At 38.9% G+C, this 17,828-nt stretch overlaps 1 protein-coding gene across 11 annotated transcripts in view; it reads left to right on the plus strand.

Annotated features, from left to right (window-relative positions):
* PLCH1 (phospholipase C eta 1) overlaps positions 1–17,828 on the plus strand; it is an 84,190-nt gene that overhangs the window by 52,477 nt on the left and 13,885 nt on the right. For 7 of the 11 annotated variants that reach the window (XM_049803226.1, XM_049803227.1, XM_049803230.1 and 4 more), the window contains 8 exons: positions 2,111–2,314; positions 3,895–4,015; positions 5,540–5,711; positions 8,609–8,716; positions 10,960–11,121; positions 13,853–13,924; positions 16,714–16,808; positions 17,512–17,612. In XM_049803226.1, the coding sequence (XP_049659183.1) occupies positions 2,111–2,314; positions 3,895–4,015; positions 5,540–5,711; positions 8,609–8,716; positions 10,960–11,121; positions 13,853–13,924; positions 16,714–16,808; positions 17,512–17,612 (1,035 nt within the window). The remainder of the gene's footprint in view (positions 1–2,110; positions 2,315–3,894; positions 4,016–5,539; positions 5,712–8,608; positions 8,717–10,959; positions 11,122–13,852; positions 13,925–16,713; positions 16,809–17,511; positions 17,613–17,828) is intronic. The other 4 variants (XM_049803235.1, XM_049803228.1, XM_049803225.1 and 1 more) reach the window with 2 other exon arrangements.

The raw sequence follows: 17,828 nt of genomic DNA on the forward strand, positions 1-17,828 counted from the left end.
TTGGGGGGGAGAAATCTTCCTCCACATAGTAATTAAATCCTGGATATGGCCTCCCAGTTCTTAAACAAGCTTCCGTTGTGACCCAGGGCACTGGACTTAAACTGAAAGCAAAATGAACAAGTTATGACACTTAAAAAAAATATTTCTGAAAGCATTTCTGTTCCTCTTAACCTTACTGCCACTTCTCTTATGTTTTGAGTTGCTTTCAGGGTTGGTATTGTTTGCACTATCCTTTCAAAATATTTTACATTTCTCATTCTCATAGGAGGTATTTTTAAAACTTTATCTGTTCAATGCTGGTCTGATTAACAGGGATATAAACTAAGTACCATCTTCTCAGATAAACTTGCAGCATAAAGAAAACTGTAAACTAGAGTGAAATTGGCTAGATTAGTGAATCGGCTAGCATGGGCCCCCGTATTCTCTGTGCTGCAGTGCAGCCCTTTGGGAGGCTGCTGCCTTGTCTACATGGTATCTTCAGTCAGGATAGTGCTTATTACAGCAAAAGAGTGGCACTGGGGCAGAGCCTAAGTGTCAGCAATAAACTCAAAAAAAAAAAAAAAAAAAAAAAAAAAAAAAAAAGGCATTTACTTCCAAGTCAGGATGTCAGTTTGGCTCCCATTTCTGTCCTGTGATCTCTATAAACTGTCAGATCTTTCTTAACTTTGGTAGGAGTGTGTTCTTTTGTTCTTGACACTATTGCTACCTTCTGAAGGTTACTTCTCAACTTGGCACCCATTGGGCATCAACAGCAGCATGAAGTCCTGGCAGATCTGCAGAATAACCAAACCTGTACTCTTGCAGGCATCATATCCTATATCTCTTCTGCAGCCCAGATTTGAGGGATTTCCTCTGCCTCCTCTTATTTACTACAAGATGTTACACTTCTGATGGAGCAGAACAGGATAACTCTTACCCGTTAAAATTACAAGGGTCCATTGAGGGAAACATGGTGCGCATGTCAAATCTTTTCCATCCTGCTGAACATGAGGCTGAGGTTCCGTTCCTTCCACCTGTCCAGCTGTATTCCTCTAAGCAGGTCACTTGCCCTCCAAGGCACAATTCTGCATCCCAGGAAATGCAGACTGATGCTGCCTAAGCGTTTGACCCAATTTCTCAGTTATACTGATGCTTTAACAAGAATCAAGAGGGGTAGGGGATACCAGTTTGAGAAGGAGGAGGAAAAGACAGTTTTTGTAACAGTAATGACTCATGGTTTAGATGCATGCTGTCTGTTTGCAGTAGCATCTAGATGAAGAGATCATTTTTATCTTGTTGAGTAACTGTGAGGAAGGATGTTTTCCTCCAGCAATTCTAAGAGAAACAATAAACAACTTCTTCTGTTCTGCTTATTAGTGGAATGGTTTTGTCTGAACTGCAGAAGGCAGTTTGAGCACACTTGTCTTAGTCTGTGCACTGGAACCTAGGGAGGTTCTCCACGGTTTCAGAATTTTTACATATGCATTTTTGTCATCTACCCCTTTTCTGAATGAAACATCAGATCCGAATGAAACATCAGACCTAGAAATAGGTTGGGCAGTGGCTGTGCTGATCTGTGGTTTTTTTCAATCTTCTCATATAGCTACTGCTTGTTATTTTTATGCTTCTCTTAAAATACTACTTTATTTTTTTACTATTGGTTGTTCATTTCTGAAGGGACTTATCAATGCCATGTTTTGCAAATGCTTGTTGATTTTTCTGGGTTTTTTTGCGGCAGTCATAAATGCCTTTCTAGATTATATTTCCTTTTGTAGTTCAAAGCTGTTCGAAAATTGTCTGGGGACAAGGGCTGGATCTTGGGAATGTATTCTTTTCAAAGGTGTTGGAACTTCCGTAGGCTTCAAAAAGAAATACCTGTGCGTGTCCCAGTAGGAGACTGAGTCTGTGCAGCCTCTTCAGTTTGCAAAGAAACAGGCAAGCCACAGACAGCAGTTAATATGCTAAAAACATGGGGTACAGGAAGATTAATCACTGCTATGTGATTCAATGGTTTTGGAGACATGAGTTAGCACTGAGAAGCATAAACAGAAAAAACAAATGTTAGAGTGCAAATCATTTGCTTCCTAATACGTACTGCATCAGTGGCAAAATTGTTTCTCTTTGTTCAAAGGTTTCACCAACTTCATGCGCAGTCCTGCTTGCGATATATTTAATCCACTGCATTGTGAAGTGCATCAGGATATGGATCAGCCCCTTTGTAACTACTTTATTGCTTCATCTCACAATACATACTTGACAGGAGACCAACTGCTGTCTCAGTCCAGAGCGGAGATGTATGCACGAGTGCTGCAAGATGGTTGTCGATGTATTGAAGGTATACTTTTAGTTTAGCTTGCTGGTTGGGAGAAGTATGAGGGATATTTCTTCTAATCACAAAGTCAGTGGCAAACTCAAAGCATTAATGCTTCGCTGTCTGATTAACTTTAGTGGTAAACTCCTGTCTTCTAGCAGTCTAAACAGAATTTTTCTGTTGGGAATGACCTTCTCAGACAAACATCATAGACTCCACTGTTTTCTCCTGCCTGCTGCTGTGGTGTTATGCTTTTCTCAGTCAGTGCAAGTTTTTCATCCTGCCACATTTGTATGAAGCATTTTTTTTGTTGTACAAGACCCAGCAGGGCAATGGGCAGGCAACTGTTTGGGGCCCTGCAGTTCCAGCAGAGCAGCCCTGGTTGTTCTGCTCTGTGTTTCCCCTGTGCTGGAGGTTACCCCTTCACAGGAGTGCTTCCACATCCACGTTGTTCAGAATAAGCTGAGCCAGCAAAGACCTTTTTCTTTCATAAGCTGACAGGGAAAGTGGGTGTTTGCATGTGCAGTTCCTCCTGTGGATGCAAAGGGAAGACAAAAAGTGCCTGTAGGAGGAAGACAGGTGAGCAAATAGTGCCTCTATCAGCACAGCTGTGTTTCTATTTCTGTCATCATCTTAGAGCTAAGAAACCTGGTTTTGGTCTGCCACAATAGACAGGTAGGATGACATTTCATTGGCTGGATGCTGGTGGAAGAAAATAAGATGCTGTTTGTCTGATAGCCTGGAGATCGCGTTGGATTCTTGTTTAAGTTCTGCGTGATTGAAAGAGTAACAAAACGTCAGTATTTTTCTTTTCAAGATTTTGGGTGAAGTCTTTTTGACAAATTTAAATTCAATATTAATTTTTTATGACTAGTATTACAAAACTAATTTCTGGAAAAAAATTGTTAATCTGAGTTTAAATCTTAGAGAAAGTGAATCTGAGAAAATTGGGTGATCTATCACTGTACTTTCCCTTCTTTAGGAAAGTTCACTAGAACGCACAGTGGTATGTTATTTCACTTGACCTCAAAACTGTTGTAGATATTGTACAGCCTAGGTAATAGCTCTGTAGCTTTCTCTTTGTGAAGTTTTTAACTTTCTGTAGAGGCAACAGTAGTGACAAGTTCGGTGTAAATCCAGGGTACAGTAATTCATTAGGAAAAGTATTGCTGTCCTAGTCCATTCTACATGTGATGGATTTGATGCTACTCTTACTATAGTCAGTTATAAAACTGCAAGTTTAATTGGGAGTGGAAAAAGACTAAATTGTTTTTAAATAGTCTTTCAAGCAGAAGCTGCTTTCCCAAGAGGTAGCTGTAACCATTATTTGACCTAATAAATCTTTGTAATTTTATATATGAGGAAAAAAACCTCAGTGTAATATAAGGGGGAAAACCAGTTTTAGGTTGCTGATTTCTTATTTGGTAGAGGAAAAGACTGTTGTCTTAGTTTTAACTCAGTTGGTAGGTTATAATAGATTGAATGAATCTTGTTGACACCTGCATGGTTGAGTAGTGTACATGAGTTCTGCTGGCAAGCAGGATCAGCAGAAATGTATAAGGTCATGTGCATCTCTTAACATACAGCTTTTTTTGTCTTAATAGTGGATTGCTGGGATGGTCCAGATGGAGAGCCGGTAGTGCACCATGGCTATACTCTTACTTCTAAAATACTCTTCCGTGATGTGGCAGAAACTATCAATAAGTATGCCTTCATCAAAAATGAGTAAGTGTAGAGTCAATTTTGAAGCTACGCCTGTCTCTTGTGTAGTTAATCCCATGTCAAAATCAAAAATCAACTTTGGGAAGTACATACATTCCTTTAAACACATTGAGAAATTATAAAGTTGATTCTGTTCCCCTGTTTATTGCTTGTGTTATATTTATTGCTCAACTGCATGAGCTCTTTCCATCAGTCGAGTTAGAAAGTTCAACCTCAGTTAGAAAGACCTTGCATGCATTGTAAACTCAGTAATATTTTGAACAGTCTGAAACTGTTGAATATCTACAGATTATTTTGGTCCTGTGCTTGAACAGAACTTCCCACTCACATCCACAGGGAAATTCTACTTAAAAATCAATACTGTAGTATTCTCTACCTAAGAAAATTGAAAAGCTGTCTCATATGTAGTATGAGAAAATACTGAGATGTGGGGTAAATTTTGGGTTCTATTTTGTTTGCCATAGTACTATGTAACAGTTTATTATGAAAGTCATGGAGTTTAATCGTATATACACAATAGGCTCAAATCATGAGTGGGTGTATAGAATTTTGAGTAGTTTAGAGAGAATAAATGGAAAATGCTCACTCCACTTAAAAAAAAAAAAAAAAAAAAAAAAGAAAAAAAAGTGACCCAACAATGGGTGTGTGGAAAAAAACCCAATAACCAACAAAACCAAACAAAGAACCTGAGTCCAAAAGTTTGGTGTTATTGATTAGAAATAGAAGGTGGTGATTTCAAAACTGAAGGAGGTGATCTTCATTTGGTGTGTAGTTGGCATGTGGGGTTCCTTGCTGTAGGATTCTGGGACTGCCAAGAGTTTAGAAAAAATGGGGCAAATATGTGGAAGAAATAGGCTGTTATATACAGAAACAATGTCTTTAGCTCAGGAAACTTAAGCTGCAAATTCCTGGAGCATGGGAGAGGATTCTAGAAAGTATTGCCAAATATTTCTTCTCCAGAGTCTGGGTATCTTCAGAGATTTGATCTCTCTCACTGTAGCTGCACTTAAGACAAAGGCAAATCGTTCATGCAGCTATCAATCTTTGGAAGACGAAGAGAGAGGAGTTTGCAATTCCTTTGAATCTGTTTATTTCAAAATGCTTTTCTACAGGAGCAGCTTTCTGATCAGTTACAGCTTATGAAGACCTTGTATGTGACTTGCAAAGGAATAATGTACCTTCTGCTCAGTTACATAGAAAAGAAAGGCATTGTATTGCTGATGAGCTTTGTTGCAAATTGCTCTGTGCCTCACACTTGGTGATCATCAGTTTCAAGCTTTGTCACCCTGTGTGCTAGTGGGTAGGGTTGAAGGGAGAGGACAGAATTTCCTACAGGGACTATCCAAGGGATTCTGACAGAGCAGGCATTTGGGAGTTCATGTGCAAAATCCTTCCTCCCAAAGTGAGTTTGTTTCCAGACTACTGACAATGCAAAAGCAAACTGCTTAAACCAGTTTATGTGGTAAGCTGTGTGTGTCTTCTCTCTTAAAACACAGTTATGACAATGTCTGGGGGTTTTATTCCTAGGTTTCCAGTGATACTGTCTATTGAAAACCATTGCAGTATTCAACAGCAAAAGAAGATTGCTCAGTATTTGAAGGATATATTTGGTGACAAACTGGACTTGTCATCTGTAATCACTGGAGATTCCAGGCAGCTTCCTAGCCCTCAAAATTTGAAAGGGAAAATCCTAGTGAAGGTAACTTGCTACTGGTGGCATGTTCAAAATGCAACAGAAGTCAGCATGCGATATTTATCATAGATTTTCTTTGGTTTGGGGGGAACAAGTTCAGCAGGACCATGTGGATTAGTACAGATGCACTAAGTGACTTACAATTCTGAGCTTTTCAGAGACATTGAAACAGTTTACCGTGGACTTGGTGAGTGTCCCAGAGTATTTCCTTGAGTGTTTCAACAGGGATGTGATGTCAACAGCAGTGGGAGGAAAATTCTTTCTATTTCTTAAGCATCTTATCTGAGAGTCTTAAAGTCAGAGGAGCTTATTTTTAAACCTTAGCACTGAGTCAGGAGAGCAGAAAAATGATAAAATGCATCATTATGAGTAGAAAGAACTGTGACACAGTTACCTGAACTGCATATTTTCTCTTTTTTTGAAATTTGTCTAATTTGTTATTAGTGGATATTGTTCTGTATGGTTCATATCCCTGTAGTATCTAAACATTATCCTACAGTGTCTCCTTGGACAAAGTATTTTGGAGTAATATAAAAGCGTTTGAAAATTTCTTGCATTTTCTTACATTTCCCCCTCACCCTGCTATGAGCAGTAGTTCATGAAATGAAACTATTTTCATGGTTCATCAGCTCTGTTTATGAAAGAGCAGCACTTCAGAAGGTGGCTATAAGGAGCAGCGAGGGAGGAGGCCCTGGAGCACTGAAGTTAGTGTTGTATGCAAGATTAATTGTTTGAGCCTCTCGGTATAAACAGATTTGCTCTGAAAGGAATTTCAAAGACCAAGATGGATATAGTAAGAAGGAAAGGCAAGGCAGAACTTTGAGAGGATGATTAACAGAGTTGTGGCTTATTAGATTGTCTTATTTACTTTGGCACATAGGGGCAATTACTTAGCTGTGAGCTCTTGAGATATTCTTTCCCCCCACCCCCCATCCTCTGTATCAAGCTGGCTACAAGGATTCACAATTGTGGTTTGATGTTAATTTGAACATATTTCAATGTATAGTACAGAGCTGACTGAATTGGAAAACCTTTGAGTGCTCTACTGTGACTTTGAATTTCACTGAATCAGTTTTCTTGTGTAACTGCTAGTTAATGAACTATGCAAGCATGTACTGTTGGTGTTTTAGGGAGTCAAACAAAATAGTATGTAATGTCAGTCACGTGACAAACCCCAGCAAACCTGGCTTGAAATACTATGTCAATGTACTAAAGGCAAGAGAGCTTTGGTACTCTGCTGTTCTTACGTAAACTTTTGAGCTGGTCTTCCTAGCACATTTGAGTTTCTAACTTTAGTTTGATTCTTCAGCTAACAGTGCTGAAACCCTGTGAGTAGTTACAGAATGGTGTGGAGCTGAGCTAACGTTTTCAGACTGAGGAATACTATTTTAAGTATCACAGTATCTTTTCACAAAGGCCTGTCTCCCATGTCCTGCTTAATTTAACCAGTCCTGTTGGAAAAGATAAAATCATATTTAGGAATCAGCATCTTCTTGACAAGTAAGCCAGTTTCTCATCTTTTTGCTATTATTTTTGCTCTGTTTCATACATTTTCCTTTGAAAGGCAGTATTGATTCATTAGCCAAACAATTTCAAGTAATGGCATAATTTTCATCTTGCTAGTGTATATAAAGAGTAATTCTAATAATACTCACAGATTTAAACCAGTATAAAGGTGCCAGCATGAAGTGAATTTGACTCACTCATTAGCAGGGCAACATTATTAATTTCAAAATGCAGTCTGTAAATGAATACTCTTAATTTCTGCAGAAATCTGAGTGTAATTCTCATCTACCTCTGTTACTGATGAAGCAGACTGTGAACATTTCTGTAGTGAGAAAGACACGCACAGAAGTAATAAAACAGAAGTTTAATAGGTGACTTATTATGTAGCAGATGGTAAAGCAAGAGGCAATGGCCACAAGTTACAGCTTGGAAGGTGCAGACTGGATGGCAGGAAAAGCTTTTTCAGCTGATGGTAGTGCAGCATGGAAAGAGGCTGCCCAGAAGGCTGGGGGAGTCTCCACCCTTGAAAGTTTGTAAGACTTGGCTTCATCTAGAGCTGGTAATGATCCTCCTTTAGTGTGAGGTTGGTCCAGAGACCTTCAGAGGTCCCACAGCCAACATTTCTAAGGTTCTGTGATTGGGCTTCGCTATAAGTGATCGTACAGGAGAATTAAAGAAGAATGCTCTAAAAATTATAATTAATCTGTCAGAGCCCTTTTTTTTTTTTTTTTTTTTTTTTTACCAGAAGTAGCCAATAACCTCTGTGATGCTCACTACTCTAATCAGATGCTGGAAACTAGACATGGAATTAAAGTAATTCCTTTCTGATGTAGGTATATGACATTCACAGTACTGGATTAGCAACTAATTTTGGATTGCTGACTACATTCTTGCATGAGCATGCAATACTAAAATAGGCTTTGCTGCTTCCTTCATGTTGATGGCTGCTTGCAGTGAGTTCTTTTGTGGCTGCATTTTCGATTCTGATGAAGAGCCTATAACAAAATCTCAGCTTCTGATTTTTAGAGTTTTACTTTAAATATACAATAGTCTACTTGGTAGGGGTAGGCCTGAAATATCCGAGAGTCAACTTAAAAAAAAAAAAAAAAAAAATCTTTTGGACACTTGCTGGCTTGCTCCAGAGATGGGAGGTGGTATGTTTTTTTTGAAAGAGCTTGCAAAGATCTTTCACTAACAAACTCTTCCAGAAATACTTAAATTATCACCTGTGATAATCTAAGTCCTTGAACCAGTTTGCATGAGACTCTGAAAACAAATTCTAAACTCTGGTCAGAATTTACATAAGGGATCCTTGAGGAATGGGCTATTTTTGGTCTTTGCACTAAATAACACTGACCATGTGTGCATTTATTGTGAATATTTCTTCCTCGTTTTAGGGTAAAAAGTTGCCATACAGTCTTGGAGCAGATGCTGAGGAAGGAGAAGTTTCAGATGAGGATAGTGCTGATGAAATTGAAGACGACTGCAAATTAAAGCCCTGCTATGTATGTGCATATACACAGTTCCCAGAACACTTAGATCTCTACATTTCTTACATGGATACTCCATAATCCTACTTAAAGTTTTTAACTTTGATTTCTAAGTCAGGTCCTTAAGATACAGAAGTTATATAATTCCACATTTAGATATGGAATGACATTGTTTGGAAATGCACACTTTGTGTTTTAAATCATATAAATAACAAATTTAAGTACTTTAGGTACACTAGACTGATGATGCCAGCACTATAAGCATGCTAGCCTTTTTGTTTGGGGTTGGTTTTTTTTTTTCCAGATATAAATGTGTAGTACTCAAAGCAATGGCATGATGGAATTGCTACATAATTGCTAGATGAAAATTATGAAAGGAGACATACAAATGAAAAATTTGAAGTGTGAAACATTTTTATTTTCAATCCTTCTGTTTCTTATGTTTTGACACTGAAGACTGCTTTCTGTTCCCTTTATTTCTTAAATCCTTGTTTATTTTTCTGCTGTTAATTTTATTAACACACTTTTGCTGCAAAGTGAAACTGGTGTGCAATGCTAATACACATTATCCAGTGGGTGTGTTTTTTCTAGTGTGGAGGCAGCCTTGCTTCACCATTTAAAACATTTGAACAAAGAAAATACTATCTAGGGAGATGCAGAAAGAATAGATCGAATTCAAATTAATATTTAGCAAGTCTAATGTTTATCTCTACTTTTGAATGTAGCTCAGTGAGTTTGCCTCATTGCCCCACGGAAGCAGCTATCTGTAAGTCTCATTAGCGGGTTTTGGTTTACATATTGAGGTTTTAACTTGTCTGTATTTATGCCTGCTATTAGCAACTGAGGGTTTTTCAGAATAGCTTGGGATTTGCTTTATAGGTAACAGGAGTCCCCAACCGAACTGGTTCAGAGGAAGTATATGTTTATGCTGGTTCTTCCCCTACCCTGATGCTGCTGAAGTGCTAGTGTCAGCAACATCTTTTGGGGGATTCATGTAGGCCATGCAGAAGGGCTGATTTGACATGCATGCACACGCCCCTTAGATAAACAACCCCCCTTTATGCTATTGGACAAAATCATGATTAATTCATTTCTTAATTATTTAGAGGTTAGATTGCACTTGCATGTCATTCAACCCATATGTTCCACAAGACAGTCTCATACAAAAGTAGAGCCTTGCAATAAATGCTTGAAGCATAGGATAAAATCAGCTTGCTCAGTGACTTAAAGTTATATTTCTGTTAGTATTTACTACAGAAGTGGAAATACTTGGTATTAATTTATGAGGAAGCTTGAAGACTCCTGATCCCATAAATTTTTAGGAATATGCTTGGTTTTAAGTACAGGTACAAAATTCTGCAGGTTTAAATTCAGGGAAAAAGTATATATTGAATGAACATAACTCTAATTATGGGTATAGTAAGATGAGATAAGATTGTTCAAACAGTTCTGAAACCAATGTAATACCTGATTCATTGTCACGTGCTGTTCAATAGGAGCAGTCTGTGTAATCCATGTATACTTTAATAACATGGCTTGAGCACTTCTGATGAGATGATGCTTTCTTTAACAGAAAGACCTAAGAAAATTTGGCAATCCTTAAAGCCAAAGCAAAACACAGGATGTCTTTTGGGGCTAGAAATGGAACATGTTAGGACAGAACAGTTGCTTTCGTCTCCTGTCTCAGGAGAGGTCTCACACCCCATGGACAGAGGAATGCTAGGTGCACACTGTTCGATAAGATCCATTTTTATTTTAAGCACCTTATGTAAGAAACTGATTTGTGTCTGTATAGGCCATATGACTGTTGTTAATAGTAATTGCTTCCTCTTTCTTACCATTCGGAGCAGGAATCTAATGATGCTTAGGTTGTCTGGTATTTTGGAGGAAGTGTGTAAGTGCATTAGCTGAGAATTCATGCCATCTTCTGAAAGAGAAGGTCAGACTTGTGACAGTTTTGAAACAAAGAGCTAACACCGGGGCCAGGTTCTGGGGTGATCTATGTGATGGACTGTGCTTTGCTGAGGCAGTGTAAGTTGTGTCAGGAGGACTAAAGAGAAAAAGGAAAATGGAAATGGCAGTAAAAGCCACCAATAGAAAAGGCAAAATCAAAATTATGGAAGAAGCTTTTTCTTGCACAGAGAAAGGAAATGTTGGGATGACTGTGTGGCCTGAAGCGTGTGTAATGTTCCCTCAAGCTGTCCCAGAAGTGATGGACGTAATAATCTACTTTAACTGGATTTCTATATGTCTTTCAGAATAATGGTGCAACTGAGCACCAGGTGGAATCTTTTATAAGAACAAAACTGGAATCTCTGATAAAAGAATCCCAGATCAGGGACAAAGAAGATCCTGATAGCTTCACTGTGAGAGCCCTGCTAAAGGCAACTCACGAGGGGTTAAATGTTAACCTGAAGCAGGTATGTGGCGTTTTCCCCTTCCCATGCTCTGTTGAATATTAGACAGTGCCATGTGTATTGCATATTTTTCAGATGAGAAAGCTGATAACTTATGAACAACTTCTGAGTTTGTTTTATCCAAAATGAAAACTTGGAACTATTTTAGGAAAATAGCTAAGTAAATTTGAATGGTCAAATGTGAAGAGTATGTTGTTTAAATGTGTTCTGGTTTATTCCTTGTGAAACTTGGAAGCGACTAATTCAGTAAGTACCAATATTGCAAGCGTGTCAAGCAATTTGCTTTGTATCTAGGTTATTGGGGAAAGATCCTTTTTCTGTTGCCTTAGTCCTATCAAGACTGGCTGTGATAACTGTCAGCATCTGCCTGTAATGTTGATGGCTGTTTTGTACAGCACTAAAACACAGGATTGTGCTTTTACTGCCCTAAGCGAGGTTCTGTTTTTTTCGTGACTGTTTTTTTCGTGACTGTTTTTTTTGTGACTGTTTGAGATCAAGAATGGTATGTTTCTTTTCCCTTTTGACATCAAACTGTTTTTGTAAAACAGTAAAACGTATTGCAAATTTGAATACATGAGTAAACAGTACCTTGAATCCACGGTGACCATGCTTTCACCTCAACTGGATGCAAATCCCAGTAATGCTTAATACAGAGTGAATTGTTCTGGGGGACATGTGCCTACTCTGTAACCAGTATAGTCTTAAAAGGTCAAGTGCATGTAGCTCTGCTTTCTGCACATCTTCCCGCTCTGTAGGGTTTATGCAGTTCTTGTCAATCTCTTTCTCTGAGGCTGGACCTATAAGACTTTTTCCTGAAGCCAGGCTTGACTACAGAAAACATACTCGGCTTGTGCTAATGCTTGAGACATCTTGTGAAAGCTGTGTTGTGGTGGGAAGAGGCTGTAGGAATGCAAAGGATGAAGCCATCTGACCCAACAGAGAGGGGTTATTTTCAGACTTGTGGCTTTGCAGTGCAAGAACAGAGTCAGCTTGCCTGTTCACTTTGGCCTTCAGGAGGTCAGAAAAGTGGGATTTCAGAGACCAAAATTCCTATCTTAGTAAATATGATCAGATATGAGCCATTTCAATACTATTTCGTGTTAGAATAATTACATTTGGTATGTTCTCCAGTATGAGGAAATGTTTGGCCTCTAGATAGCATTTGAGAGGTAGGGGGTTTTGTTTAAAGAATGCAAATTTCCATGAGGTGTTGGTGTTGGATATGGTGCCTGAGATTACCCATTACATGTCATTGACATGACCAGAATACTGAAAATAATTCAGTAATGCAAGTGCATTATTCAAACATCTGTCAGGTAATAATATTGAAGTGATAGAATTTTCTAATTTATTTATTTTAAATTATTAAGGGACATTTAGAGATCTCTTCCCTTGTTGCAACAGTCCCGCGTGAAGACTGATTGTGTGTGACTTGTTTTCAAGGGTCTTAAAGCAATACAGAGCTGAAAAACTAGTAGTAATAAGTTAAAACAACTGGAAGATTAATTTGTAGCAACTATTGACCTAGACAGGAGAAAACTAAATGGTTAAATGTTGTGATGGTGTAGTAATTCTGTAACTCATTAGCTAGCTTTGGTGGTGTTGTAAAGCTCTTTTCTAGTAGCTGCTGTGTAGATGTGCCCAAAAGGCATCTGTTGGGAAATTTTTCTACTTTTTTACTGGTCAAATCTCATTTTCCTTTACTTTGTTACTGATGTGCATTTCATTTTCCCAAAGACTTACTATTATTTCAAAAAAAAAAAAAAAAAAAAGCATTCATGATGTAAGCTTATGTACTAATCTCCAGTAATTACCAAGTAGGGTTTTGGGGGGGCGAGGGAGGAAGGCAATGTGTACAGTACTGTCAGTTAGGTCTGATAATAGTTTGGATTTGCTGTTGAAACTGTCAACTCTCACTCTTATCTGAGGGAGGAAAGTACTTTATCTGTTTTACGGAGACTTTCAGCCTGAGCTAGGAACAAATCTTTGAACATACTTACAGGGGTTATTGACTTTCTTGGACCTGAAGAAACCATCTAGTGCCCTTATCATTATGATAGCCAGAAGTGAATTCCAACTCAGCACTGAACAGGGAATAACCGGAGTTCATAGGACTTGCTGATACACTAGGGGAATATTTTTCAGCACCTTTAGGTTATTGTTTTTCTGTTTAGAAGGTAAAGGGATGTGCTTTTCTGACAGAAAAAAGGTAGATGCTGCCAGGAATTACAAAACTGATGTCTAGGGGCAAGGCTATAACTGTGAAACTTGGACTTCAAGCTGCCTATGAAAAGTCCACATTTACTTGCTAGGAGATTTCCCCCTACTCCTTTTCCTTTGTGGCTCTTTTAAAGCACACTTTCAAATGTTGTTGTTGCTTGCCTGTTTCTGCTAGACTGTTTTTTCTACATGGTTGGTTGTCGTCTTGAGTGTTAATGTTATTTTTCCTTATTGTTAGAGGATTGCTAAACTATCAAGTATATAAAGAAATTAGAGAAGTCCTGTAATGAGATTTTGGATTTCAATTTGTGTTCACAGATCAGTATGTTGTGTTTAGACTCTAACTCACTTCTATTCTCACTTGCAATCACTGTACTTTTCTAATAGTGAATCAGGGTGACATACAAGAACTTATATTATGCTGAAACTATGTTTTTTAGAGACTGTAGCAGACTCCTTAAAGATACTTCTGAAGGTATCTAGTTACACTTTTTATTGCACTTTCTCTGCACAGAACCTGGACACAAAAGAAGGTGGAAAAAAGTCTCATAGCCGATCATTAATGGGCAACTTCGGTAAACACAAAGTAAGTAAAATGATAGACTCGGTTTGCTGTTCTAGGTCTGACAGCATATCAGGGACACTGGGTATGTTTTATTGCTTGAGACAAGTATGGTGTGTATGGGGGCAGTGAGGAAAGACTATGTGATTACACTTGGTATATTTATTGCTGTTAAGAAAAATATTAGCTTCTAGCAGTATGGAGAACCTGTTGAAGATGATCACACAAACTCAGGAAAAAAACTTGCCTGACCAAAAAGATCATCTTTACCAGTGATGTGGAATTGCAGATGTTCTGATCAAACTTGCAGCAGCAGCAGAGCAATGTAGACAAATGCCTTGGTGTATTCTTGTTTTCCAGACCTCTGTCCCCATGATTGACAATGTTTGTTTGATTTGAGGTCCACTGCAGTGCCATGCAGAGTGTGCTGACTAAGTACTGGCTTTGGGCTTCTGCTTTGTAAAAACGCGTTCTTTTCTGATCTTTTCATGGTTTTGCATATAGTATTTATATGTTCATGTAGCTGCTAGGTCAAACTGTCTGCTTTGCTGGGTCTTCACTGTGGCGGCTCTATTGAATCAAGCAAGAGTTAACGTAATTCAAATGAGCATGAGGTTTCATTTTACAGCTGGACAAAGAGCAGCCACCAAAAGGGACAGTGCGCTCATGTTTCCTCCCATTCCCATATCCTGACAAATGTGTTCCTGTCATCTGCCTCCCCTATTCCCACACTCCCACAGTGCCGCGAGGCTTGGATTTATTGAACATGTAGCCTCAGCATGAGCTGATTCAACTGAAACTTCCTTCCTCCAGAGTCAATTAGCAGATACAAAGTAAGTAAATCAGCAGATAGGCTTGTCATGAGAGAGGGATGCGGCAGGTCTGCAGCCGAGTCACTGTGCCATCAGTGGCTTCCTCTGCCCCCAGCCTGCTAGATAGCCATTCTTCTTCAGCACTATCTGTGGTGAAGGCTGCAGCTGAGCAGGGAGCACACTCTCTAATTGGTTATCTGAACAGCAGTTTAGGAAAAACAGCAATTACAAAATACTTCATAGAACTTAATCAGCCACCGGCTCATCTGCCCTGAAGCCAGCTAGGAGCCATCAAAAATTCTCTAGGCAGACAATACCAGGACTCATATTTACATTTTGATTATAAGCTTGCATCAGTTTAAAAGCAGTCATATTTCTTTCAGCAGCTTTAGCTAAGTGCATATTATTCACTCAGTATGCGTTGAGATCTGCAAGTACCTGTTGTTGTGCATGATAGTGGACACTTCACATTGTAACCTGTGCTCGCTGATGGGAACACAAATGCTGTGGAACGAGATGTCACAGACGAAAAAAGTCAGCCGCTAAAAACTGCTGGTTATACTGAGGGCTGGAAAGTACATCAATAATGTAATTACTTCAACTAGTTACCCTAATGAATACAGCAGGCTGGAATGCCCATTCATTTTGTCTCTGCTGAAAGAAATAAAACAGAGTATATATAGAATTTTTTTCTGTTTCTGGTAACGATTGTATTGTAGACTGAGGCAATGGGGACGTCCAGTAACTTCCCCCTTAGGCCTTTCTAGCTAAAGGGATGCCTGGGAAGGATGGTTACTATTGATATTTTTGCAGGTACAGAATTATCCACCCAGGGATATTGACTTGTGATGTTTTCAGCCAGCTCTTGTGCCAAATGTATCCATGTATAAACTCTATACAAACTGCCAGTGGAGGAACAAAGATGCTAAGGCTGGCAATTCCTGAAAGTTAACTGCAGGAAACAGCCACAGTGCAGACCTTCAGATTCCAAAACTGAACCATGCAAATGATTTCCAATGTAGTCAACTTTATTTCAGCACTAAATACAGCAAACTAAATTATGTGTATTATTGGTGTGTCACAGCAGGAGAAAAGAAATCTGTGCTCTATTAGCCCTATGAGTAAAATGATAAGGAGCTCTCAGTTATATTGTTAATTGTCTCTCAGTGAGAAGGGAATTAAAGAAATTCACTTGAAGCTATAGTTAGTGTTACAAAAGATGTAATGTTGTTGGAAACTATTAAATAATAGGTGCTTATGAAAAAAAGGTGCTTTTGAGGTTTTAGTCTTTTTATTATAGCTATTTTCTTTACTGTATCCTGTAATAATTTAGAATAATTTGAATGCTTGTGTGTGTGGCTCAAAAAGCAGCAGAGAGGTGATATTTGAAAATTTTGCCCAGACTCTGTTCTCAACTTCACAAATGAATTAGATTTTCTAAACTGGGGGGGAAGCATAGGTGTAGGTGGAAGCAATGCACTGTACATTTAGATCCTACTGTGTGTTACTGTTTGTTAAATATGATACTATCCATTAGAATTTCATCAGGACCAGTGACCGGTGTACTGGCAATAGTGGAGCAATGTCGTCCTCTCACATCAGGAGGGAGCAGGGGAGGGAAGCTGCAGAATATGCAGTGGCCTGCAATGGACTGGCCAGTTTGCAGAAGTAATTTTCTTCAGTCTTGGATTTGTTTGCTTGCCAGTAGATAAGCCTGCTCCATGTCTTCAGGCTTGGATCCTTGTAGTCGGACAAAGTGAGATCAGGGCACAGATGCTTTGTGTTGGCTTTTCTTCTCTACACGTATGGAAACACTTGATGTACCACCCAGGGTTTTCTGCTGTCAAACCCCCAGGGGTCATTCTGTGTCCTTGTAGGACACTGGTCCTGTGCTGTAAACCTGCTGCTGCTTGCCCACCCACCTGATATTAATTACAGTAATGTGAATTTATAGAACAACCCCATAAACTGACACAGCTGTACTTGATTCTTTCCCAACAGAAAGCTGTAAAGGCAGCATCCAAATACCATAGTGCATCAGATGAGGAAGAAGGCCAGCAAAACTCTTCAGGGAAGGAAATGGGGCAGCTCCACAGGTGAGCTATGAATCACCGGAGTTTTACAGCTCAGTTAAAGCTAGAGGCATGTTTACTACTATCAATATTTATATGTCATTGCCTCAGGGAAGTATGTTCTTGAGAGCAGGTCATTTATGACACTGCTGTTGGGGTATATTTTGTTGTGACTGCTGTAGCTTGGTATTTTGATTGCGTAGGTTTTCAAAGGTTGCAAATAGCAATTACCCTTAAACTGAAATAAGTGTGATAGTAATACTCTTCTAATGGAAAAATGCCAATCTACATTCTGTATGCTGTACCAAGTGCTCAAAGAAAACTGTTTAGGCTAAATAAGGGTACATCACAGCCCAGCCAACTTTATTACATTTGAGAATGTAAAGAAAAAGCAATCAAAAAAGTGCCAATGGGAATGCATTTGTTGTCACTGAAATGCTCCATTTTCAGACACAGCTCAAAGCTGTCTGCCTTGTTTTTGTTGACAAGAGTCATGGTGCAGTTATTTCATTATGTTTTAAATGAAAAATTTTGTTTGTGTAGTGTGACTATAGAGGTACAAGGGGAACAGTCATCTCGAAGCACTCTCTAAGGAGGTTTGCCACATGTGATTCCCTGTTCATGGTTGGTTGTTTCCTTATTGATGAAAAGAACAGGAAGGGGGATTGAAATATGCTTTAAATACTGAAAAATTCCCAATTTCTTTTATACATTAAATATAACTCAGCAGACTAGCTCGTCGAAGAAAAACGGTGAAGCTGTGCCGAGCTCTGTCTGACCTAGTGGTGTACACGAACTCTGTGGCAGCCCAGGATATAGTAGATGACGGTAAGGCTGCTGGCACAAGACTTACACATGCCTTTTTCACTTTTCTGTTTGGATAGGAAACATGTCTGTGTTCTCAAGGTTTCTGTTGTTTTTCAAAGATGTTTTAAAGCAGAGTAGTTAGTTACCTGTTCCTTTTACTTAACTATGGAGAAAGAGTAAAGCACCACCTTTTCCTTCCCTAGGAAATATCCTTTTGCTTGCTTTGACATTCATGTT

Source organism: Accipiter gentilis, chromosome 6, assembly GCF_929443795.1.
Source record: "Accipiter gentilis chromosome 6, bAccGen1.1, whole genome shotgun sequence".
NCBI lineage: Eukaryota > Metazoa > Chordata > Aves > Accipitriformes > Accipitridae > Astur > Astur gentilis.